This window comes from Platichthys flesus, chromosome 17 (genome assembly GCF_949316205.1).
Source record: "Platichthys flesus chromosome 17, fPlaFle2.1, whole genome shotgun sequence".
NCBI lineage: Eukaryota > Metazoa > Chordata > Actinopteri > Pleuronectiformes > Pleuronectidae > Platichthys > Platichthys flesus.
Genome location: NC_084961.1, coordinates 5,567,026 through 5,592,080, shown reverse-complemented (window position 1 = coordinate 5,592,080; position 25,055 = coordinate 5,567,026). Strand labels below are relative to the sequence as shown.

At 44.0% G+C, this 25,055-nt stretch overlaps 1 protein-coding gene across 1 annotated transcript in view; it reads left to right on the top strand.

Annotated features, from left to right (window-relative positions):
• Window positions 1–14,898: 14,898 nt before the first annotated feature.
• LOC133972785 (RNA-binding motif, single-stranded-interacting protein 3-like) overlaps window positions 14,899–25,055 on the top strand; it is a gene marked incomplete in the record, with an annotated part of 235,040 nt that continues 224,883 nt past the window's right edge. The window contains 2 exon segments of the mRNA XM_062410357.1: window positions 14,899–15,061; window positions 17,190–17,378. Of these exon segments, the coding sequence (XP_062266341.1) occupies window positions 17,205–17,378 (174 nt within the window).

Below are 25,055 nucleotides of genomic sequence, written 5' to 3'. Positions count from 1 at the left end.
CTCTCTCTCCCCCTCACAAACACACACGATAACCACCAGCAGCTAATGGGGGAGTGAGGGACATGAAATCACTTTCAGTGGGACATAGAGGCGGCATTGTGGAGCGGCCTGCTGGTGATTACACCACACAGACCTGGCCTGAACCGAGCTATTTAGCAATATGGCCCTGGCCCGGGCCTCCGCCGCTGATCTCATTTGGCTGCATTAATTAGCTTCTCTCCGAAGCCGCGGCGCTCGGTGTTCACGCAGCAGCCCACCGCTTGGCTGGTTGGGTCGGGGTTAGTTAGGATGACTAACGCGACAGCCTGTTCGGTTCTGTTGTGGAACCTACAGGCCTCCGTGAACTTCCCTTACACCTCCCCCCCCCCCCCCCCCCCCCCCCCCGTCCTATCAGTCGAAGACAGCTGGGGCTCCACAGAGGGCACGCCGGCTCCCCATTCACCGCATTCAGCGCGGTGGCAGCCGCTGCGGCACAATGAGCCGCGGCCGCCTGTGCCGTTTTTTGGTGGAGGCTTGAAAACGACCTCATTCTGTTTGTGTTTTAAATGAGTTCTCGATCAGATGTCTGCTGCCCAGCGAGGGAGGGTGAGACATGTGGATTTCTGATTAGTAATATGACTCAATATCAGGAGGAGATGTTTCTTTTATCATCTAAATGGTGGCCGCCCTAAAAAATACATAAGTTGGTAAAAAGAAAGCAAAAGTTTGACCTCTATTTATTCGTTAATAAGTCATGAAAATGAAATGTTGCTGACGTCTCTTTGTGTGCGTTGACGTACAAGTAGCTGTAAAGTTCTGCTTTTCAGCCCAGCTTCGTTTGACACCTACATTATTATTACACATAAGTCACAAAGCCATGTACATCCACCACCCTGATCAGAAAGGGAACTACTCATATAGATGTTAGTTTGAGATGTAAATTATATTTTTGTCTCCTAATGCAAATGGTGCACCAACATTTAAGCCTTCATTCCTGATTTTTACTTTATTAGAGATTTTTTTAACTATATTCTCTTTTAAACATGAGGATTTTATGACTTATTTCCATTAAATGCTGAATTGTGAAGACCTTTGCGCGACAACATAAAGACGAATCTTTAAAAAGCTGCATTTACGTCGTTAAAAGCTGCTGCTAATGTTTTACAACTCCGAACTTTTTTAGTCATTGAAAGTACGCTGCTCTTATTTTCACACTCTTCTGAAGAAGAAGGTGTTAGCTGCTCAAATACAGGATGTCTTATTTTTAGACTTCAACTCCACATTTTCTGTTGCTCGTGAGATCGGTGGTTCTGTGCTGAACAGTTTCTGTGGGTTCACAGTTAAATGGCTCAGCAGTCACATGCAGGACTGAGTGGCCCCATAAACACTGGTTTCTGAGGAATATTTACTAGTGAGAAGTCATTTCTCTGGTTTTAATCAACTGTATGAGAAAACAACTAACATTCGTATTGTACTCAAGGCTGATGTGTCACAATTACCTCAGGTCACAGTTTTACTTTCTACTGTCTTTAAAATAGCAAATATCTTTATTGTGCATTAAGAAATCGAGCAGCAGAAGACTTGATCCAGGATCAGCCATTCATAAATCCTGGAGCAGAAGACACAGGGGCCATGATGGCATATGCTGAAGGTGAGCCATGCGTGTCAGCTAGGTCAGGCAGCAGTAGGTCATTTCCATAAGGTGCCGATGGAGCAGGTGATAGGAGGGTGCTGGCATGAGCGGGTTAGAGGTAGTGGGGCAGATGGACCTGTCTTGCACTGACCGTGTATCCCTGCACCCCGCCGGGGGCCCCAGGAGGGGGCTGAGCAGGCTCCCAGAAAGGAGGGTGTCTCACTGAGACCCTGGCTTTGAGCCCTGCCCAGGCTTGGCCTGCACCCATCTCCATAGCCCCCCCAACAAACCCTTCCCTCCCCGCCCCACCCTGCAAAACACCCTAAACGCTGACCAAGCCCTCAGGGCTCAGGCCAGCCTCCTGGGCTAACAATGGCCCAGACAACAAGCTGGTCCATGGGCAGGCCGTGCCAAGTGAGTGTGCCATGGATGGATTCTTGCAGGCAGTGTAACAGTAATGCATTAATGCGAGCTTGCAGTCAAGATTCACCTGATAAATGATCCTGTTTCCACCTCAGGGAAATATTTCTGCACTGCCTCGTCAAACTCTGTCATGTTTCACATGTCTGAAAATAAATGTGTTCATCAGGTGAAACAGTAATCTGTCAATGCAGATGTAACTTCTCATGTTTTCAGCTGCTTCTTTGGAGGTCCAGTCATTTTCCGTTATGTGGCAAACACACACAGCTTGAGCTGTGAAGTTTCTTTGCAAGGTGACATTTCCTGGCTATGTGCAAATAAAGTAAACAGAAAAAGAAACGCTTTCACAGACAAAGACTGAGGCGGATCTGTGCGAGAGATCATTTCCAATTAAATTCTGCATTTTATAAAGACAAGAAGATGGAGAGTGGATAAACGTTTACTTTGTGAATAATAAGTGTCATGAAAATATAATTAAAGAACACTGCTGCTCTTTTTTTTTAGCTCATTTGATAACGTGTGATCTGCAGACACAGGGAGGAAATCTCTATATTTCTCCAAAGGAAACTCAATTTGCACCACACTGGATTACAGCTTGTATTTATCGACCCGGTCTCTCTGCAGCTGCAGGAAGCTCAGTTAAATCATGAGGCAGGAGGTTGGCAGGGAGCTGCAGAGCAGTAGATTGGCGATAATTGGTTGAAGGACAGTATACAGTAATAAAGGGTCTAAATAGCCGAGCTTAAGTAGTTTCTGTCATGTTTCACCACTTCTATTTCCATACCAATTAAACCTTGTTGAAGCTGCCATGATGAGAAAATGGAGGTGCAAAGGATATGGAGTAGCTGAGCACATCAAAGCTCGGCTCCGCTCTTATTTATGCGACTCCTTTTCAAGCATATTTACGGGAAGCATCACATATTTTTTGCAGATAGTTTTCCGACATGTCATGATGGGTTTTTAACACTTGATTCAGCGATAGTGAAGGAAACATGTGCGTCTGTTCCCCCAGGGAAACATAATTTCCCTTTTCTGCCTCACAGAGTGGATGTCTTCTTAGGAATTTATGCAAAGACCTTGAGGTTTTTATTTGAGATGATGCTTCTGATTAAAAAAGTGAATTATCCTACCTCATTCCAGGCCCCTGGATCTCATCCCAGTACAGAGGAAGAGAGGAAGGGATGGACGAGGGGGACGGAGAGATTGAGTGGTGGACTAGATGGAGATCAGGAAGCTCAGATGGAGATGAATCTCCAGAGATATCCGCCGCCATCAGCCACCTATAATCCACTATGGGACGACTACATCTCATTTCAAAGTAAGATGGAGGGTGGCAGCGATTCCACTCGACTGAGAGGAGATCTGATTCAAGTTTTGAATGTGAGAGGCGTAAGCCCGCCCGTCACCAATTTCAGCTCAGATGAAATTGGCTCCGGTGCATTAGATATTCTCGTGCTGCCCACTGGACCATGCTGGCTGCAGTGTTTTGTCACATCGAGAGGAGTAAGGAATACAGCGCGGGTGTTACACACACTTGCACAGCTGGAGGGCATGCCCATACACGATGCCACGGCAGACTTTGGCCTGGTTTTAGCCCCCCCGACCGACCTCCATGACTTTGTAGCACAGCTCCATGTGCCGCAGATCAGACTGAAGATACTGGAAATATTACTAGGGAAATGTATAATGCAAAATGTGTGTGTGATTGCATTTCAGGATATAAATATACACCCTTACAGCCAGGAGCTGGTCAGCACAGGTTAGTTAACAGTACCATCACCTTTAGAGTTAACTAACTAACTCGATATACAGCATCTTGTTTGTTTTATCTGTGCAAAGTGTAAAGACTAATAGTCCAAAACCTTACATTTTCGATTTCACAGGGGAGTATTTTTGATGGGGGCTTCCCGGAAAAACACAATTTGACATTTGGGCTTTTTTTAAAACAAACATTAGAGTAGAGGTTATGTTTTCACCCCCGTCCGTTTGTGCATTTGTTTGTTTGTTTCTGACGCAAAATTACACAAAGACAACATAACAGATTTCCTTGAAACTTGGTGAAAGGTCACAGTCGGGATCTTTTAGTGCGTATCCAGATGAAGGGGCGGATCCAGGATTGCGAGAAATCGTTTTTTTGGGGAATAACAATTTATGGAACTTGATGTAAACAAATCAGACACATTTAAGGAAGTGATATCTATGAATGTGCAATTTGGTGCAGCTTGAGTGAATTTAAAGGGAGTGTTGGGCCTTGGTGGAGGTTTCCGTCCACCTTTTTTCAGATGTATTCCTTTGGCCAGAGCCCTGGGAGCAGTTTCCCACTGCTCCCAGTCTTCATCACATTTTTATCAATCCCACATCAGAGCTGTATCCATGAAAGATGAAACATATAAAGATGCAGTGGATGGAAGTGAGCTGATGTCGATGTCCTACGAGCGAGCGAGGACACAGACTGATGACAGGAAGCCAAAGGGGGGGCCCCAGCTGAGGAGTGCGGTCCCCCTCATGTTGACGGAGCAGGAGTCCCGTACCGCCGGCCCGTGTTTACGTTTCCCTCCGAGTGTTTCCCCCCACGGCGCTCCATCCAATTCTCCTCAACAAGGGGACGTGAGGGAGCGGGGTAGAATGAGAGTGGGCCCATGAATGGAAGGGGACAAATTGACATGTGGCGTTTTGTGAGGTGAGTGCCCAGCCTCTCGACCGCTGATTACCATTCGCTAATGAGCGGCCCCGGCTTGTGTGTCTCCCGGCTTTCTCTCTCGCTGCCTCGCCGCAGAATGTTCTTTCTCCTCTGCAGCTTTGTGCGAGCCCCGGAGTGGCCAGTGGACCATAGGTGTGCTGTTAATAGGGAGACGCACACATCAGTAATTAAAGCAGCAGGGGGCCTTGTACTATACCACCTCCTTCCAATCCCACTTCTTTAAAGCCAGCCCAGCCCAGCCCCCCCTATAATTCAATCCTGTCTGCCGAATTGATCATTGTGCGAGGGCCAGTTTTGCCCCTGGCAGTTTTGTCACTTTCTAATGATGCCTTTCAGAGCGGCAGGGACGGTGTCCTACCAGCACCGGGACAAGTTGGGGCCAATTGTTGTCTTCACGCCAGCGTCACTCGTTCTGATCTAAAAAGCCTTTAATTTAGCCACAAGCAAACTCCCTCATATGCACTACACACACACACACACACACACACACACACAATACATTTATTTTTGTGACACTCAAATACGTGTGGTCCCTAATCCCAATAATTTTCTTCACTCGTCTATAATGAAATCTAACCTGAATCTCCACATGAGCTGCCTGTTATTTCACCATTAGAAAATCACAGGGTATTGAACGTATACTAAAGCTTAGACCAAGAAGGTTATTTTATTACCCTGGTCCATATGTGTGTATGCAATCTTGCATTGTTAAATATAACAATGCAAGATTGAGCGTTTTTTGATATTTCCACAGTTCTCTGGGGGAATTATTCATGAATCTTGATTTTGGTTTCAAATTAGGAACATTTAGGGAACTAATATTAATGAGTGTGTCAAATTTGGTGCTGCTGTTATTTATGATTTACAATTTGTTCGACAGGACAACAGGTATGTAGCGTCACAAAATAAACACACAAACCATTCTTGAAACAATTAACTTTTCTTTGTAAAAGGATTATGATGAAAAAACTGAAAAACACCAAAAGCAGCTATGATGATACTGATGAAAGCAGGAATAATAGTTATCACTATGTATAAATATACATACATTAAAATCTTAATCATGATAATAATAAAGCTAATATATTTATTTATTCATGAATATACATATATATATACACACCTATGTACATGTGCACAGATCCAAACATATCCTCACATACCTGCTGATGTAAAGTCTGTCCATGCTGGGGCTGCTTGGTTGAATTTGAGGGAACTGTTGGGCCTTGGTGGTCGTGTGGTACTGAGTTACCATCCAAGTTAGTGAAGTGATCACAAAGTGTTTTATTAGACCTGATTTATTAGACCTGATAATAAATTTATCTGCAGCTCTCTGTAGTGGACGTTAGACCAAAGAAAAAAGAATTGTGAGAAAGAGCTCGACAAGAAAACTATAATCGCCTTGAAAAAGAAAAACTGTAATTTGTTTGGCACGCCGTCCTCCCCTAAATGTCCCCAAACCTCCGACGATCCACTGGGAATGTCTCTCACTTCTGATGGTTTGTACATATTCAAACTGAGCAGGGAATCCTCGTAGGAAAGAGATTCATCTTTCGGGTTTAATGGAATCGTGCTAAGTCGCTAAATGCTAACAGTTGCAAAGTTTAAATCGTACGTTTTAATAGAGCTTATTGAGTGGAATGGATTACGGATGGATATATGTAACCCTCTGTCTCTACCCTTCTTCTTACACTTCTTACACTTCCACATCCGCTCTGCACAGGCAACGAGCCTCAGGAGATCCCAGCGGCATCGAGCAGCCGCGCTTCCGCTCCGTGCGCCGACACCACTCGTGGCTACGATGTACCCGCCGTAATTAAAATAACCCAGTGGAGGTGTTTTTAACGCGGCTCTCTCTCTGCGTCGCTGGGCCCCGTTCGTTCTGTTTCCTGCCCTGTGCGGCCCCCCCGCCGCTGACGGCAGCACCGCCCGCCCCTTATCTCTTAGACCCCCTTGAGTATGGCGTTTTACATTTCTGTTTGTAAAACTGTCAACACATCCACTGGCTGTACTAATGTGTGATTTAGCGCCAGCAGAGAGGAGGGATGGAAAGTGAGAGAGAGGCAACTGCATGAGATCTTGCACATTCTCAAAGCTGAGTTTTTTTTTTCCTTCTTCCACCATTACCCCCCCCCCCCCCCGACTCTCCAACCCCCCCCCCCCACACACACACCCCCAAAGAAGCCCTGATGTTTATTTAACCCTCAAACAGCCACAATGCATCTTCTGCTTTTGTTCCATTCCCTGTTATTTAAAAGTTGTCATAATGGTTTTACACGTAAAACCCAAACCTCAGATTAAACTACTTGATGAAACACAACGCACCACGTGAAGGCCTCAGTTCAGCTGGCAGAGAGCGAGAGAGGTGAGCATGAGCAGAAATTAATTGGATCAATGTGCGGAGTTGAATTTGTGTGTGTGTGTGTGTGTGTGTGTGAAATTTACACCTGTCACACTCCTATCAAATCAGACATCCCCTGTCATTGCTAATAAGTACCTGGGGGGGAGGCAGTGGCACCTCAGGACCGGAAAAATAAATAACAGCTATAAATTATCCTCGGGTTCGTTGAAAGTGATCAGCCGCAATTATAGACGTACACAAAAACACCAACACAAAACGCTGCGCCTTCCGTAGCACGAGACTGCTGCAAAAATAAAAGAAATCACACACGCAAAAAGAAGAAGCGTCAAAACAAACTAATTCAATTATTTGCTGTCGAATTGGAAATGTTGTGTCTTAGAAAACATCATCTGTCACACATAACACAATAAGAAATATATATATATAAATAACAATAAAAGAGGAAATCCCAAATTTTAAATCACAGAAATACTTTGAATTTTTTTGGTGTTTTTTGTGACTTTGTTTGGCTTTAATTTACACGTGTGTTGTGCAGCTGTGAGCTGGGAATTGAGCTTGTGTCCCTTCGGAGACGAGCACTGGCAACAGAACATTAGCTCATTTTTAATGGCCAGTGTAATAAGCTGTGCACCGGGAGGGCCTCCGTTTGGAAGCTCTGCTCTGCACTAAAGCGTCCGAGGCTCCCCTGTCAACAGCGAGACATTCACTTCATTACAGCTTCACAAGTCACACGTCTTCTTCTATCGGAGCCGGCGGAGAACGGAAGGAGTCGCATGTTACCGTTTATTAATCAGAGATGCACCGGTGTGTCAAAATGTAATTTTCTGCTAAAGGGGGGGGGGGGGGGGGGGGGGGTGGAGATGCAATTGTTTGATTTGATAACACAAGTGGATAATGTGCCCGGGGACGGAGCAGCACACGTTTCTCAGGCTCATACACAAATAGATGAGGCCTGAACTATAACGTTTAACAGCCCGTTCTTTCTTTGAGGAGAAAGGGGAAGTGAGAGTATGATTGGTGAGTTAAAGGTGTCAAAACACACGTAGAGCATTGTTACCAAATTTACATGCAATGAAAGCAGAATACATTTATTTAATTTAGCAAGATATTGAAAAATAGGAAATTCTGTGATCGGCTTTGTATTTTTTTTCAAGAGGTTTTGCACTGGCAATTAAATGTTAAGCGTTTGGGAGAATATGACAAATATATATTATCAACCTTTAAAAAGATGTTTCTGGAACATAGTAGGACTATTTGGGAAAATACAAACAGTGAATAGTCAGCCACAGTTCTCTGCAATTAACACACTTTGAGTTGTCGTTCACATCTACTATATTCCGAGGACGACAACGTGAGGGAAGCCGTCCTTCTGTCTCGTCTGAATAAATCCTCTCTTATCAAGTGACCGTGGCCGCTCTAAGAATTCCTTTATTCAACTTTCAACATTTCTTTAGTGGCTACTCTGACATAAATAAATAAATAAATAAGCGGCGATAACGCAACACTTCTCGAGGCCCGAATGTGTGAATCCGCAGACACGTCTGCATGAGCGTAGTGGCTTAGTGCCGATTATAGTTGCACCAAATGTTGAATAGGACTTTCAAAAAACACATTCAAGGGAAGCTGTGAGAAATTCACTCACACCAGCAAATGCAAAAAAGCTGACCACAGCCAACAGAAGGGGCAGAGCAGGGAGAGCCGCGGTGGTGAGCCGGCAACGGAAAGCGAAGAAGAGGAAGATGCAGAGCCCACAAGCGCAGAGAGACAGATATAAAGATGGATGGCAGTTTATGAATTTGTTTTTTTTTTGTACAGATTCATTAGAGGACACTTTTTTCCAGAGAAGGGAAGTGTCGTTATTGAGTCTTTAAAATAATTTGGCATATTTCCCCTTTTTTTTCTAGCGAATAAGCAAACAAATCAGCAAACGGGTGCAATTAACCCCGAGGAGACAAAAGTTCCCGTTCACGCTCACAACAAGCCGACAGAGAACGACAACACGAGACCCCCCGACAAAACCAAACCCCTTCCACATGTACTGATTATTCCCCCCTTCATTAAAACTGCTAGTAACCCTGTTAGGCTGGAATAGACTCACTACGGGTAATCGTGAAAACACTTTTAATCAACGAGCAGCAACAGCAGAGACCTTGCTAGGACGCGTTCACTCCAAATAAAGCAGGCTCTTTATAAACAGGCGCAGCAAAACAGCTAAGACCCTGATAAGACTCCTCACACTCTCCATGGCGAAACCTGCCTGTGAACGTCTCCTGACAGCTTCTTAGCCCTTGTTAGAGAGAATCACTTCCTAATGATACAACCCAGCTTGGAAACATCAACACACACACACAAAAGTAACACTCGGGCGCACGGTTTCTGCATGAGGTAACGTCGGAGGACACACACTCCGCGGTCGACTGGATTCACTGATGTGCAGCCACGATGAGAACTGAGAGATCGGCCACGAGAAAAAAATTAAAAAGTCAGTTTGAATTCGAGGTTAAATTCTGGAAGTGTGTTATTGATGGGATTTATTTTATCAGCACAAACAATATTGTGAAGATAAAGATAAAATATTTAACGAGAATTTATTAGAATAAACTTCTCTGGTAAATTAAATATGACAATTTCCAAGAAGCGTTGAAGTAATTTTTGCCTGATATTTAGTTTTTTTTAATATTTTGTTGATGATTTCTCGTTGATTGAATTTAAATTAATATGTTTTACTCAAACTAATTTACATTTCATACATTTATTAAAAAAACTAAAATGTGCTGCAATTGCTTGGCGGTTCACACCCGGGGACAAAAAAAGAAAGAAAACGCCACCTCTATGCACAATGTGGTTGAGGGGCTGACACAAATGTATGCATGTGCTTGCTCATAGGCACCCACACGCACACACACACACACAAACATGCACCCACACACACACACACACACACACACAGACACACAAACAGGGCAGTTGACACATGGTATATCAGCAGGCGCAGTTCTTTTGTTCTCTTGCTAGTTTTAGTAACAGCACCACTCTTGGAACACGTTGTGCTTTTGTCCCGAACATTGATGCAAATTATGAGAAGGAAAAATAGATGTGAAATTAATTTTAAAGGAAAATGCAAAAAAATTCACTCGTTAAATTTAATAAAGAACTATTTTATTTTTCTATATTTTATTTTGATTTATTCCCTGTTTTTCATTCTTCTTATACATTTTGTGTTCACTGATTCTTGGAGAACACAGGGATTGTGGATTTTAGAGGCCTACACTGTGCGTTAACATTGCCAGAGTAACCAATGATGACAAAAATCAGTGTGTGTGTGTGTTTGTGTGCGACAACAATTCTTTCAAGGTCATGTTCTGTCACTCTGACGTGTGTATCCTCACTCTCTCTGTATTTTGTTGATGATCTGGCGCGTGGTGTTTGAACTTTTTGCCGGAGCCGTCAGTCACGCCGTCAGTGGGCGGAGTTTGACTCATGGCTGATGTGATTTTGACAGGTATGATTCAGAGGCGAGGAGCAGACACGCATTTGCATAACCAAGCAACACAATCATTAAAATGAGCACACGGATAATTAGAATAAATGATATACGTCCATCAAGGAGGATCTGTTGTCCTTCCTCCTTCTCATTCTAGACTTCATTTTAAATTTCCAACTTTCTCTCAGTGCAGCCACATTCCTCCCTGCTCAGGTACGTGTAAATCCATCTCATCCAACACAGGCTTATCCCACAGATGCTGTCACTCCTTCATCCCGGGTGTGAGAAACATGGAGGCCTAAGGTGCTACTCTGTAAACAGGCTGGACTGTTGTGGCTCGTCCTGCCAGCGTATACACACACGGGCGAGACGTGCCGGTAAGTGCCACAACTTCACAAAGCTGCTGCGTGACCCCCCCGGCGGCCGCGGGGGCCTCCGACGCCTCTTCATTTGTGAGACGTCTCCGAGGTGTGGTGAAGTGGCGAGGAGCAAGAGGGGCCCGACAAGCACCGAGCGAACGGGAACACACAACACACACACTCACACAGAGGGAAAAGCAACAAGGTCTAAACACTGTGACTGGCGTGTGTGATGTTCACAATGGCTTGACACAGATGAACGCCACACACGGGCTAAACTGGTGAAAAGGCAGATGTGACATCGGTCTCGCTTCTACTGCCGGTGGAGACGGATTATGTCTTTGTCAAACGCTCCTCGTGTGAAGAGCAGATTCCTAGCTGAAGCTTTTCTGTCTGCCTTCCCCACGTGTTCCGTGCAGCGAGCTTAACACCTACGATTCTATATTTATATATACGCATATATGAAAACTCGATTGGACCAAATGACTTACATCTTGCGTCAGTCAGTGAAAAGCTCGACCCTGGCTTTTGGTGGAGCTTCCCAGCAGTTTGCAGGAACCTCAAGATCCCTCTCGGAGTTGGTGCTCCTCCTGGATAAGGAACGTCGAACACTGCAACGACAATGAGATGAAAAGACGGATGTGATTGAAAAGTCTCTCAAAAAGGAAACAAGAACATAAAAAAAAACAATTTGTACAAGACTATCCGAGCGAGCAGCGTTTAAATACAGTCAAAAAACATTTTTATTTGATACCGAATCAATCCCAAACTCCCAAAGACCCTCGTGCCTTCGATTCAAAGTCTCAAAGTGCCCCCTAGTGGGCGTTCTCCGCCTGTGTCTCCTAACGAGGTCTGGTGAAGAAATGTGACCCTGCAGAAAGGTCTCAGTAGTTCACTGTGCTAATTAAGAGGACATTTTCAGCGTGGGATCACAGGATAACACTCGGTGTCTCACACAGTTGGAGTGCATTAGCTGTTTTCTGTACCATAACAAACTGCTAAGTGTCTGTGAGGGTAAATTGTCTTCACAATACGAGACACACTCACTGTTCTACAGATACGGCACAAAACCCAGGCAGCTCAAATGATGCAGAGGTAATAAGGTAATAACGGAGAAATATATGGTATTAGAATTGAAATTACACATCATTAAAAAGACTGAATTAGAAGTTATTGATTCCCCTCTACAAGTTACAGTTTATTTATAAAACAGAGAAGGATTGGAAAATACAAAAATACATATTTGAGATTTAAAATATCGTACAATAGCATATCAAATCAGGTCATTCAAATTCAGTCTTGAAAACCAGTAGGAAGGAATCTTTAGAAATCAATAAATTGTTTTCTGAGATTCTGATTTGAAAAGGTAAACTGTTCCAGAGATTAGGAGACGCAGCAAAAGGCCCAGGTCACCTCTTCTCTCTGAGCTTTTAGATCCTGGGTCATTCAAGAAGCATCAGGTTGTTTGACCTCAGTGTTCAGGAGTGTGAGGCTTCCCTTTAAAATCTTAAAATCGAGCCTGGACTTCTCAGAAACCCAGTGTTGAGAATCAGAGCTGCTTCACCACTGTATTAAGACAACACCTGCTCTACACCAGGTCACAAAGAATCACAATAATCCAACCAAGAGGAAATAAAGGCCTGTAATTACTCACAACCATTTCATCCCCCTGCTTCAGCCGCTGAATACCTCTACAGCCCTGACACCATTGATGAACACCCTCAGTTGATTCACCCTCTTCCCTTCTCCATTTGTATCGCTGGTATTCGAGCCACATGGAGCACAAGGAAAAAGCTGGACGGGCTGTGTGAAGCAGCCTCCAAAGCCATCGCTGATTGATAATACACTCTGTCGCTCCATCTCTCCACAACTCCTTCCCACAACACAACCTGGCACCTTGTCCCACCGGCTGGCCCTCGCAGAAACAATTACCAGAAAGGCGGAACAACAATACTCAGAAAAACATCTGCTTGTGCCGCCTGACTGTGGGTCCCTGCTGGCTTCCAGGGAGGACACATGCCCGCCTGGTTATGCCGAGGGCCCCCCGAGCGTATACAGGGCCCGGGCTCCTGCTCCTTGCAGTGCCGCACCCTCCGCCTGTCGGTCCACCTGCCTCCTCCCTCCTGTCCGCCTTCCTGGGAACAGACGAGGGCCCGCCTGTCGGAGCAGTTGCTCGTTTGGGCGAATTCCCTCCTGCTTGGACGAGCCGGAGCACCAGGATGGCTCCTAAGCTGAGGCAGGCAGGGAAGGCGGTGAAGATGGCAGGTTGGGCCAACACCCGTACGACGGCTCCCTCGTGTTGGAGCTCGGCTCAGCAGATGGAAGGGCCCCTGTTCAGGGTAAACACAGAGCTTAACAGTGATCAGACAGCATTGATAAAGAAAGAGGATAAATGGAATCTACTGCTCTGTGGCACCTGCTGGAATCTTCCCATCACTCTATACGTCCTCCCATAGGACGCACAAGCAGATGTAAGGCTGAGTCACATTGTGTTACTTCAGAAAACATGACGTCATTTGTAGTGATAATATTTATTTTAGAATCCAAATACAACCCTTCACACAGGCCTGGTTTGAGTTTAATGAGTTTATATCGCCACCTTGTGTTCATTATTGAGGCTTACTTATCTATTTCCAAATTCTGTAATTTATTTTTCTTCACTGTGATTCTTGTTCTCTCTGAACAATTTTAAAGCTTCTGAAAATTTGAAAAATTTTACTAACTGAACCGCTAACAATTCTTTTGAGTAGTGAGTCAAAAAACAACAAGTCATCCACAGTTAACAGTGAGGTTAATACAAGAAAAGTAGACAGACTAAATAGCTATTGTTAACTCTTAGTATTATAAGTATTATTGAAGTTCTGATTTGAATTAAACCACAATATCTATAATTAGGTTTTACAAATAATTGTATGTTGGCAGAAAATGTATTTGTATGAACACTAAAATAACTACAGATAAACACGAGTAAAAATGGTGTAGTTCAGTTTAAATATGATCGATTGTGTTATATTATTATCAACATGACTGTCATGGTACTGATGATGATAATTAAAAATTTTGGGATTTGCATATATTGTTTATTGATTCTTTTCTGTATGTTTATTTTTGGATATGTGGCTCATCGATTATATTTTGTGTCTATACATTTAAAAGTTGTGCACATGATAAAATAAGTTTATTGGTACTCAGCTGTTTCTGTGCTGGCTTCACCTCGGCCCCTCCTATTGTAGTGGAGCTGCTGCTGCTTTCAAAGACTGTAGGAAATACTGACAGGAGGATGTTGAGGTGCCAGAATGCTTCTGTAAACATTAGACATTTACTACTTTAAATAAACAGTTGGTCTGGAATGATATTCCTGTTTAGTCTTCATCATTGAAAATCCATTAATCTAAACAAATATACAAAGGAGAATATAAATAAGTGCCTCATTCAGTGCCTCTGTGTTGGAACTAGTCAAGTACAATGAATATTTGTTATCGTGTGCATATACTGTATATTACTGCTGGGGAATAATCATCAATGATTATTGCAATATAATCTTAATGAATAGCATTAAATCATCTCATAACTTAGCCTATATATTGTGTGTACTTTCTAGGAGGTTAAATGAATGGGTTATTTCCAACAAGGTTTTTGTTGCATGCAAATAATTGACCATTAAAACTTTACTGGAGCAATTTATACTGATTATATGTTAGTGTTATTGCTTCAGTGACACTCCAGATTAATATGAATTTATTTTTATTTGGTTATGACCCAACACAGACACATTTCACATGATTATGAGGAGGAGAGGAAGTGGAGTTCCTTCCTGGAACCATGGTTCTCCCCCCTGGTTCTCCCCCAGCGGCCCCTGAAGGCCTCACATGTGACCCGGAGGAGGAGGGGGGCTGGACCGGCGGCGGCTCCCGGGGACACGCCCGCTGTGACGGCGGCAGCGGCGGCGTCTGCAGAGGCTGAGACACGGAGCTGCTCACCGGTCCTCAACTTCTCTCCCCGCCGGCATGAGTGAACTTGTCTCCCGGAGGAACTAAGACCTGCTCCCGGCCACAGGGATGTAAAGCACGTTGCGCATCCTCCTGTTGGAATGCGTCCGACATAACGACGACAGTTCACACAGGTAATTCAGCTTCGTTGTGACACCTGCTCCGGTTCCCACTGCCACGCCGACCCTGAAGCCCTGTCAGCGGCCACGCGAGCTGCTCACCGTGCCCCCGGTTTTCATGGGAATGTTGCAGCTTCGTTTTGTCTCTAAAACTGAACGTAGGGCAGGTGGATTTGAAGAATAGCAACTCAGGAAGGAGCAACTTTCTTATTTCAAACGTTAAATGTTTCATACATTTCATTCATGTTTAATTTAAACTTAAGGTCGAACTACCACAAGCTGGGAAAGCTGTATATCTCAGGTTTAGCAAGACTTAAATGATCATGATTAACATTACTGTGGCTGGGTTGTTAACATGTTTTGTAAAATGTATAAATTACAGATACACATAATAAAGTAATTTCTCCCAAGTTTTGTATTGAAGTTATATATATGATCAGTCAAAAGGATGATAGTATTGTCTTTATTCATGGCAGCTTGACTACTTGTTACTTTAAAGGTTCAGTGTGTAGAAGCTAGTGACATCTAGTGGTGAAGTTGCACGTTGCAGCTGAACACCCCCTCACCTCACCCTACCCATACAAACATGACAGAGAACCTTTGGAAACTATCATTTGTCCTAAAATCTCAAAATGTGTTTAGTTTGTAAAGTTTGGAGGACTTTAAAATTTAAATATGGCAGCCCCTGTAGAAAGGACCTGCTCCTGCTGTAAATATAAAGTGTTTAAAGATAAAGGGCCCAATCTTAAACAACAATTTGTACAATTTAGATGGTTAAACACTTGTGAAAACACCACCAGGATTATTTTATATTAATTTTCTGAAAATAGACCCCAGTCTCCTCTACTCTGAATACATGAATGTGTGTGTATGGGTGAATAGCCGAACTGTACTGTAAAGTGCTTTGACTGTTCATCAAGAATAGAAAAGAGTTATTTAATTTCACACCATTTAGACTATTTACATTGACATGAGAACTTGCAGTTTTTCGCCCTGAGCCAAGATGGAGGAGACCGTAGTATTTGCTGCATCGAACCAGCCTCCTTCTTCTCATTTGCGTATGAGAACGCGCCATATCACAGGAGAGATCTTCCTCAAAAGGGGTCTTCAGATTCAAGATCAAAATTTAAACTTTTAGACTCAAAATTTAGTTTTTCAATCACAATTTACATTTTTTTCAAATAAACCAACACAATTGTCTCTGATCTGGCTCCATGGTGAACGTGCTGCAGTGTAAGACATGTTTAGTAAAAAGCTCCTTTAGGACCTGCATTTACGAGGCAGCTCATCTCAGCCGAGGGAAAAAGCAGCCGACCCCATAACTTATTGATGGCCCCAGAATGCAGAATGAAGCGACTGGGTGCTAAACTTCACCTGGCTGGTGATTTCACGTGGCTGTGCTCTGATGTGTCCTTCACACAGGGTCACTCCTTCCTTTACTTCTCTCCTCTCGGCTTTATTGTTCGGGGACCTGGATGCACGAGGCACCTGCTTCTGGTGGAACAACAACCAATCTTTCTTAATAAACACAGTCCACCAGTCTGGCTCCTGCAACTGAGCAAATTGACCCCAGCGTGTGTGTGCTGTAGGTGGTGACCACTGGGTTTAATAGATATTTTTATGACGGATATTTTGAGTTTTCATCGCAGGAGAAAAACAGATGAGATAAATGTTTTAATAATGGCTCAGTTCCATCCTAAGTAGCCATGGTTGCCCAATATCAACAACTTGATAACACAAACTTGAAATATTAGATTGAGCTTCAACTTAGAATTAGTAAAGAAAAATAAATATGGCAATAACGATTTGAGCAATATAAGGGCAATAGATATTATAATCATTCTTGTTGTTTATTATATTGTTTATCTGGCCATCCATGATTTGTTCTCTTCTAGCTTTAAACCTGCTAACAGCATATGGGGTCTTTTTAAAGCCTTAACATGTTTATATCATAAACTGAAACTTCAGCAACCATTTGCTCATCATTATCTTCTCCTGCAGAAACCAGCAGTGAAGGGAGGTCATGCAGATCTTTGTGTATTTGGAGTCAAACCTCAGAAACCATTGTGTGTTGTCCAGCCGTTTTAATTAAGTTCTTCTTCCCCTGCATTGTTATCCAGCGCTCTCACTCCACCTCTTCCAGGCACTGCAGAGGAAGATGGAGGTCCAAAGTGGCGTTCAGCAGGCGGAGCCCCGCCCTCTGGGCTCCCCTCGGTCGGGGGCCAATCAGCAGGATGCACCGGATGACAGTCAGACGGACACCAGTGGCGGGACCTCCTCTGACAATCAAAGTACAGATGTGCAGCCAGCAGGCCAGAGAGATGACAAAAAGGTAAGAGACAGACTTGCAGCTGTGTGGGTGGGTGGGTGTGTGTGTGTGTGTGTGTGGGTTTGGGTGTGTGTGTACGTGTGTGTGATGGGCGAAGGGTTCCTGTCCGCTTGTTGAACCACTCTGGGTGTCCTGTACTTTCACATAGAAAGACTCTAACTCATCCACTGTGTCTCATGTGAATGTTGAAAATCCAAGTAGCAGTTTGGGTGTTTTGTGGTTTGTGTGTTTTGTTGTGTTTAATGATGTCATGCATGTTCCTGGTACGACTCCAAAGCACTGGTACCTGCAGAGACTTGTACGTTATCTTGCTCTGGAAGGACCTGTTTGCAAGAAAATGTGAATCTGAAACTTTCTGCCTTTATGGTTTTCTGCAGTTTTAAAGGAAGTTGCTAATGTTTTGTGATGTTTCCCTGAGAACCGTGTGCACCTACTGTAAACCACAGGTAGGAGGTGTGTGTTTAGAACTGATTATAAATACATGCAGACCCTAGGTGGCTTGTTCGGCCTTCATCTGCGAACGCCGTTTCACAAACATTATCGGCCCTCCGACATCTTGGAGCCCTCTGAACGTCCGAGAGTGACAGTGAAAATCTTGCTGGCTCTCTTCCATCTCGAGGATGTCAATCACTGCTCTGTGGCGGGAGGCAGAAACGCTCGCTGTCAATCAGCCCGGGAGGCTCCATGGGCCCCGGAGCAGAGTAAGAGATAGAGTCAGAATAAACACAACAGATATACCCAAACATTCAGTAGATGACAGGACTGACTGCGGCTGGCAGCTGTGGATGGGATGCTTGTCATGGCTTGCTGTATCAAATTTGAGTCTTTTGAGCAAACAGCAACTGACATAATCCTTTAGGGTGTTCACCTCTGTGATGTACGAGTGCTTCAGAGGCGTTTGGAAAGCATTAACAGCTACTGAAAAATTTAAGATGGTATAATTGTTTTTGGCTTGTCAAGACGGGAAGACTTTCGCCAGTAGGGAATGCACTGTGGCGGTATAAATCTTATGTCTATTTCTTGCAGCTAGTTTTACGAGAGTGAGCACAGAAATGTTATTGGAAGTGCGATTAAAACATTGATTAGTAATTCAATTCTGTGTCTATGTGCAATTAAATAAGAATAAGATTTAATGATGTATAGGAAAGTGCAGGATGCATTTTCATCCTGTGGGAAGCTGTAGAGACACACACACACACTCAAGTAGGACTTCCTGTAGGATTTCCTCGTTGCCTTCATGCAACTGGTTCCAGCTTTTAAAGCTCACATAGACTAATAGATGTTTGGCTGTCTAATGATGCATCGAAACTATGAGCTCAAATTTGGTACAATAAGATTTTTGTACTTGTTTAGTGTCAGGATGTGCAACAATAATTCACTTAACTTCGTATAACTGCTAAATACCTTGTCCCATTAGATTCAGGTTTGAAAACGGGATCAAATTTACTTAATCCCGGAGAGTCACTTACAGTTTTCTGATTTCTATCTTTGCACAGATATCACTGTTTTTTAATACTAATACAAATCTTTTCTATTAATGCACAACCTTGGAATACTCTTAGATTTTACAGGTTTACAAAAGTTCAAAGTGTAACTTACACTTCACCAACCAATATGAAACCTGAAGGTCTGTAACATACAATAGCTTGTGTGTCTGTATTGTGGCAACACTAAAAACAACAAATTGGTTTTTCTCTCGATTCAACAGTGGAGGTCTCTTCAGTGGCAGACATCACCTTACTTTGTGCAAGAAGGTCATTGCCCCTGTCATTTAAATGTGTGTATTTGCTTGTTTGTGTGTGAGTGTGTGTTGTTTCTTTTTCCATTTTTGTGCTTCTTGCTTGTTAATTATCATTTTAGTCAACGCCCGCTTTAATTTACTAGAGGTGGCCCCTGGAGTGTGTTTTCCTGTGACACCGCCCGACCAACCGGCTGACAGTTGGGCGACTGCAGCCGCGGTGTCATCGATTAGCCCGGACAGTTTATTCATCAAGGTGTCATCAGTGGAAGTGGACCAGTGTTCTTGTCCTTGTTAAAGGGTGCTTGCCTGTGGCTTTCCCTGTTGTTTATTAGCGATACATCAGGGAGGATGAAGTGCCACTGTCTGACCCGCGGTCCCCAGCTCGGAGCGGCTGTGGCATCTGAGGTCGTCCACAGTGCAGTCAGTTGTTGTGGAAAGGTTAAAGGAAGTCAGCTGGTGGAAGTAAATGTGCCTGTTTTTAATCCTCAGCCTGTTTCCAGAATCTGAATACCCCGGGGCGGAGAAAAAAGAAGTCAGGGTTTAAAATTCATTTCACTCTCAGTGATGTTGTGATGAAGGACCCTTCAGTGAGCACTTAATCCCACAGTGCTCCAGCTCGTGATGTTATCTGCTAATTGTGGTTGTGCTGTGGGGTTGTGTGTCTTTTGAAGCGAGCCAGTGGTGAAAAAGAGCGAGCAAAACTGGTCATACCGGATCTTTGATGGGATTTTATTCGTTTGAATCCGTGCACGCCCTTTTCAAACTTGGCTCAGCCTTGTGTCACTCAACCAATCAGAGTAGTGTGGCTAACTGTACACAGCTGAGCATCCTGATGACATCACACCACTCATTGACTTAATAGAGTGAGGCTGCAACATTTAGATTGAAGATGAAATGTAGCAGGAATCAGTTTTTTGGATTCTCTGCACGTCAAGCTTTCACACTGATGTTTGTTCTTCTTTAGTTTAAGCGAGGTGAAACGTTATGATTGACAGCAGGGACCGTGATGCGACTGGTCATGTGTGTGCATTTTGTTTACCTTTGGCCCAAATTGATGTTAAAAGAGCAAAATGGCCGCATCCGTACCTGGGATATTTTTGGCTTCATGTTTGTACAACAAGATGAAGCAGATACAGGTTGTTCATCATTTTATACAGTCTATGGTCGTAACTAACTGCTTCTTACTCCTTGATTTGAATGGCGTGTCATTGAGTTACATAGCAAGAGGTCAAATGGCAGATTGGACTAACAGTTAACATCTAAGGCCCATTTACAATGAATTGTTATCGCAATCTATTTTTAGTGTCCATCCACACAGATATTGCAACAATCCACAATCCCAATTCAATACTAATAAGAAGACACTGTAGAATAGATTGTATATCGATTTCCACCCAAAACTATTTATTATCATTTGGACAAATAATGTTTAAAGTCTTTGGTGCAAAGTTGGAGAAAAAGGGCTCATCCTTTATTTCCTCTGCGGGTGTGTGTTTCATAGAAGAATCCTCGGGTCAAGTTTTCCTTTCAAGGTCGGATCTGTGCGTCATAAAGCTGTCGCTGACCTTTGACCTGAACACGCCCCCCCCCCCCCGGCCACTTCGCTGTAACCCGACCCCTGCGTTGACCCGTGACTCTAACTGAAGCGCAGCACACGACCCCTAAACCAACCTGAATGATTACCTCACTTGCATCCCTGTGTTGGGTTGCACTCATTATTCCGCAATTAGCTGTGATGAAATCGGAGGCATCGGCCGGGGCCACCGATGAAGAGGACTTACATCGCTAATCTGAAATATCGCTGTAATTGGTGTCACAACAAGCTGCTGACCTTTCACCTCATTAACCGGGAGCAGGACCACGTCACAGGTAGGAGGCAGCTCGCTGATGCTGCAGAGTTTCTAATTGTTCTGTATCTGAAGTGTCTTTAAGTGCACGAGTTTCAACTCTGCCTACGTTTGCATGTAAAATAGACCCATCTCTTCCTAGCTGTGGTAATTTGGAGGTTTTCCTCACGATTAGGAGTGAGTCATCAGGGATTGAGCTTTGAAGCGCGGATCGGAATCGTCGTCCCGGTGACTATTGCTGTTACTTTGATTACACATACGAGAGACGTTCAGGAACAGAGGAAGCAAATTATATTTAATTGCCCTGAGTGAAGAGTTCCTCTGCAACTTCCCAATGAGCGATCAGAAAAATGTAAATCCGTGCAGATGTTCAGAATAAGAACGAGTTTGATGTGCTGCAGTCAGATGAGTGGAGCCTGGTTGACTTTGCGATGACTTGTTGTCCAGATGCTCTCGGGATCGTTCGCCTAACGACTCCTCACGACTTTAAAGTTTGCCTGAAAAGCAGATGGCTTCTCACCTCGCGATTCAATTTGGCTTCAGCAGTCGTGCGTCAGGTCGACTCTGAAATCCAGTGATCAGCAGTTGAGTGATCAGCGGCTCAGCTACATGCACACGAGCCGAAACGAAGCTCTCAGGTGAAATACACAGAAACAGGAACGTTTTTTAGTCTTCTCCATCAGCGCGGGCGGGGGTGCAGTGAGTTGAGGTAAATGTGGACAGACATCCTGAACACCACCTCCACAGCCCCCCCCCCCCCGGTCCTCCACTCTGCAGATTGCCTCGTTGGTAGCTAGCGGGGCCCAGATAATTACCTTGTGTTGTTTCTCCTCCCACACTTTGCTCTTGAAGTCCGGGCTGCCTGGCTGCTGAGCTGCCTCGGCTCTAATAGCGTCCCGGCTCGCCATTGATCTTGCACCCTACCTCCGGATATGAACGGGCGGTGGAGGCAGCAGCTCTGGCATCTTCCCCGAGCCTCTGCAGGTTTCCCTGATCAATATGCCAGTATCCCTGATCATGGAGGCAACGCAATGCACAAATTACTGTATTATGCACATTAGACAAATTACAATGGGCTCTTTGTAAGCAGGCAAATTGAAAACTGGTACCTTGTCAAGTGCTGTACAGTTACACACACAAATGGCTGTCGTTTTTTTTTTCACTGACACAAATTGAACCTGTGACAACCAAATTACTTCTTCGGCGTGGAGCGGCCAGCTCTGCAGCTGCACAAAGCCAGGGACCTTTAGAGAAGTCCTTACTGCTCCATTTTGTTGAGAAAATTAATGGCTACATTGCTGAGCTGTGTCAGGAAAGTAAAATAAATTGCAGCTCTAATAGTTTGGGATACGCTGCGACGTCTTAATCCTTTGACAGCCCACATATTCGCTGCCATGCACTTCAACAGAAATACCTTCAGAGGCGGCAGCTGTGCAGGGAAGTGAGATGTGACCCGAGTGTGACGGCAGAGAACAGCAGGCAGATACACTGCCACTGCATGTGTGTAGATTATGTGATAATCCCATTACTCAAATGCTAATCTGAGTTTTATTGGAAGCTAATTTTTTTAAGCTGACATTCTGACATAATGTCTTTAATTGAATCGTCTTTTGTACATAAACATTTACATTAATGAATCCAATTCCCTGCGATTTAGTAAATAGCAGTAAATCTTAAAATGAAATGACTTTTGAGATGAAGGGATATTTGTCTTTATAATAAGGTTTTGAAAATGACAATTTAGGAATCCTGTCTATATTAGATTAGATTCAACTTTATTGTCATTGCACAGTACAAGTACTTATACAACGAAATGCAGTTTAGCATCTAACCAGAAGTGCAAAAAAAGGCAGTAAAGTGCAGAGTATTGTGCATATTTAAAGTGGAATGTAAATAAATAGATATGTGCAGTAGTACAGTAAGAAATATATAAGGAATAGTACAGGATTATCAGGTATTGTAAGATATAAGAACTATGAGCAAGATAAATATATAAATATGATGATACTATAGGCAGGATAATACAGTAGTTAAAAAAAGTAACAGTGTAGTGCAAATGTTCAGTGGTTGGAGGAGGATGTGTGGTGGTCCAAGCCAGAGTGGAGGGGGGAAGTATAGTCACTGGAGGTGTGTGCTGGGGGGGGGGGGGGGGGGGGGGGCGATATCACGAATGTTTTACTCTCTAAGCTGCCTATTGGATTTGAATGTAACACATGCATATCTGATCTTGCTGTAGTGCATCATATACAAATGATGCAGGCTCCGGTCTAACTCTATTGATTTGCTAACGGAAATAATTGCCCCCACTTGCTCAGCGGTAATTGACAGTGATGCACTTTGAGCCACATTTCAACTGACAGCTTGATGAAGGTGCCACTTTGGCAGAGGCGTAATGAAGCGCCGCAGGAACACCTGAAGGATCCAGCCGGGAGTCGAGGTGATGCAGCGTTTTTAACAGCAACTCATTTCAGAAAACAACTGACAGGTACTGGTCGTCCGTGACTGAGCTCTGAAAAGTTACCGATAACATCCTCACGTCTGATGAATAAAAGGATAAACGGGTTTTGACTTTAATTGGACTTTTGAGACGTTTACAATGTGTGCCTCTCTCTCACTGAAAACAATGCTCAGTACCTGGAGCTGGAGGTGATTGGTTTAACTCCCTGTGCGGTGACCAAGGTCCAGCCTCAGCCCGGGATCTCGTACTAGGGACTGATGATCATAAGTGAGAAGGTGAAAGAGCATTACACATAGATTTTTTGAATCCTTTGCTCTATCTGCATGGATACACACTGTTTACTATAGCTTGTGGGGTATTCGTTAGATTAGCTGAGCTCAGAAAAAGTAATATTCTTTACTAACAACAGCAGTTTAGATGGTAGGAAGTGCTTACCATTTGGATTTGTGCTGTGTTTTTACGACTCTGGCTATTTGTAGAGACGGTTTCTTTGTTCCTACTTTCTATTTTAATCCATTGCTTCTTTATTCTGTCATGAAAAGCTAAGGAAGAGGAAGATCAAGCGAGTTTATCATGTGGTCATACATCAAGACACAAACTCTGTCTGCTGCTCTCCTCCGCTCTCATCAGTGCATTTTACTTCTCTGATTTAAAGCACACTCCAGGTGTAAACATAGATGACACATGTGCACTCATATGTGCACACACACACATACAGACACACATACACACACTCAATGACACACTACCAGCAGATGACAGGGACCTTATTAGCTGCTGTCACAACACATTTATCCCTCATCTGTTTCTGGGAGCTGTCGCCAGCTAAAGGTTGCTCTCTGCTGCAAAGTGGCAAATTGCGCTCCTCCTGCTCGGTGTTTTTCAGTCTCTCTAATGGAGAGCGATTGCGCGGGCCCGGGCCGTCTCTCTCCGCAGCGCTGTCGAAACAGGGGTGATTTCTGCCTGAAAATAGCCCTGCTGTCAGCTCGCCTTAGTTGCCGGGCCCGCTGAGAGTCAGTTAAGGGGATCAGTGCTCGCTGGAGTGTGCGGCTCGGCGGTAAGACACAGCGCCGGTGACACATAGCTTTGATGGGATCACTGACCGCTCCTAATCCCCCCCCCTCGACACAGATGACCTGAGAGGCTCATTGGTCTCTGGCAGAGTCACCAGTCGTGACTCCGGCTCGGCCCAAAGCTCAACATCCTATCCCGTTGACCTCCAGCCTCGGCGCTCTCTCAAACGGCAAATAACCAGCGTTTATTTGAGGTTGACAGGTGTCCGGGGTCACTGTCTGGGAAAGAGAGTCACATGTGGGATCCGCAGTGGAGCTTGTATTACATGTGCTGCAAAAAAAACAACAATAAAATGCGTATTTGTTTTTTTGCAGAGAAAAGTTAAAGCCATAAACAACACAAAACAACAAATACTGCTGCCGTTGTGCATTTGGTCGGTTCATGCTAAAATATTTGTTGGCCTGCAATTTGGCACGAGAACATAAAACATGAGAACACCCCGTTTAGGAGGCCATCTGGAGAATCCTGAGCTGTGATTAAAAAAAGGAAAGAAAAAAATCATGCCCCTTGCATTTTTATTTTTTAATGAATTGTGCACCCTGTGGATGTTTGCTGTGTGT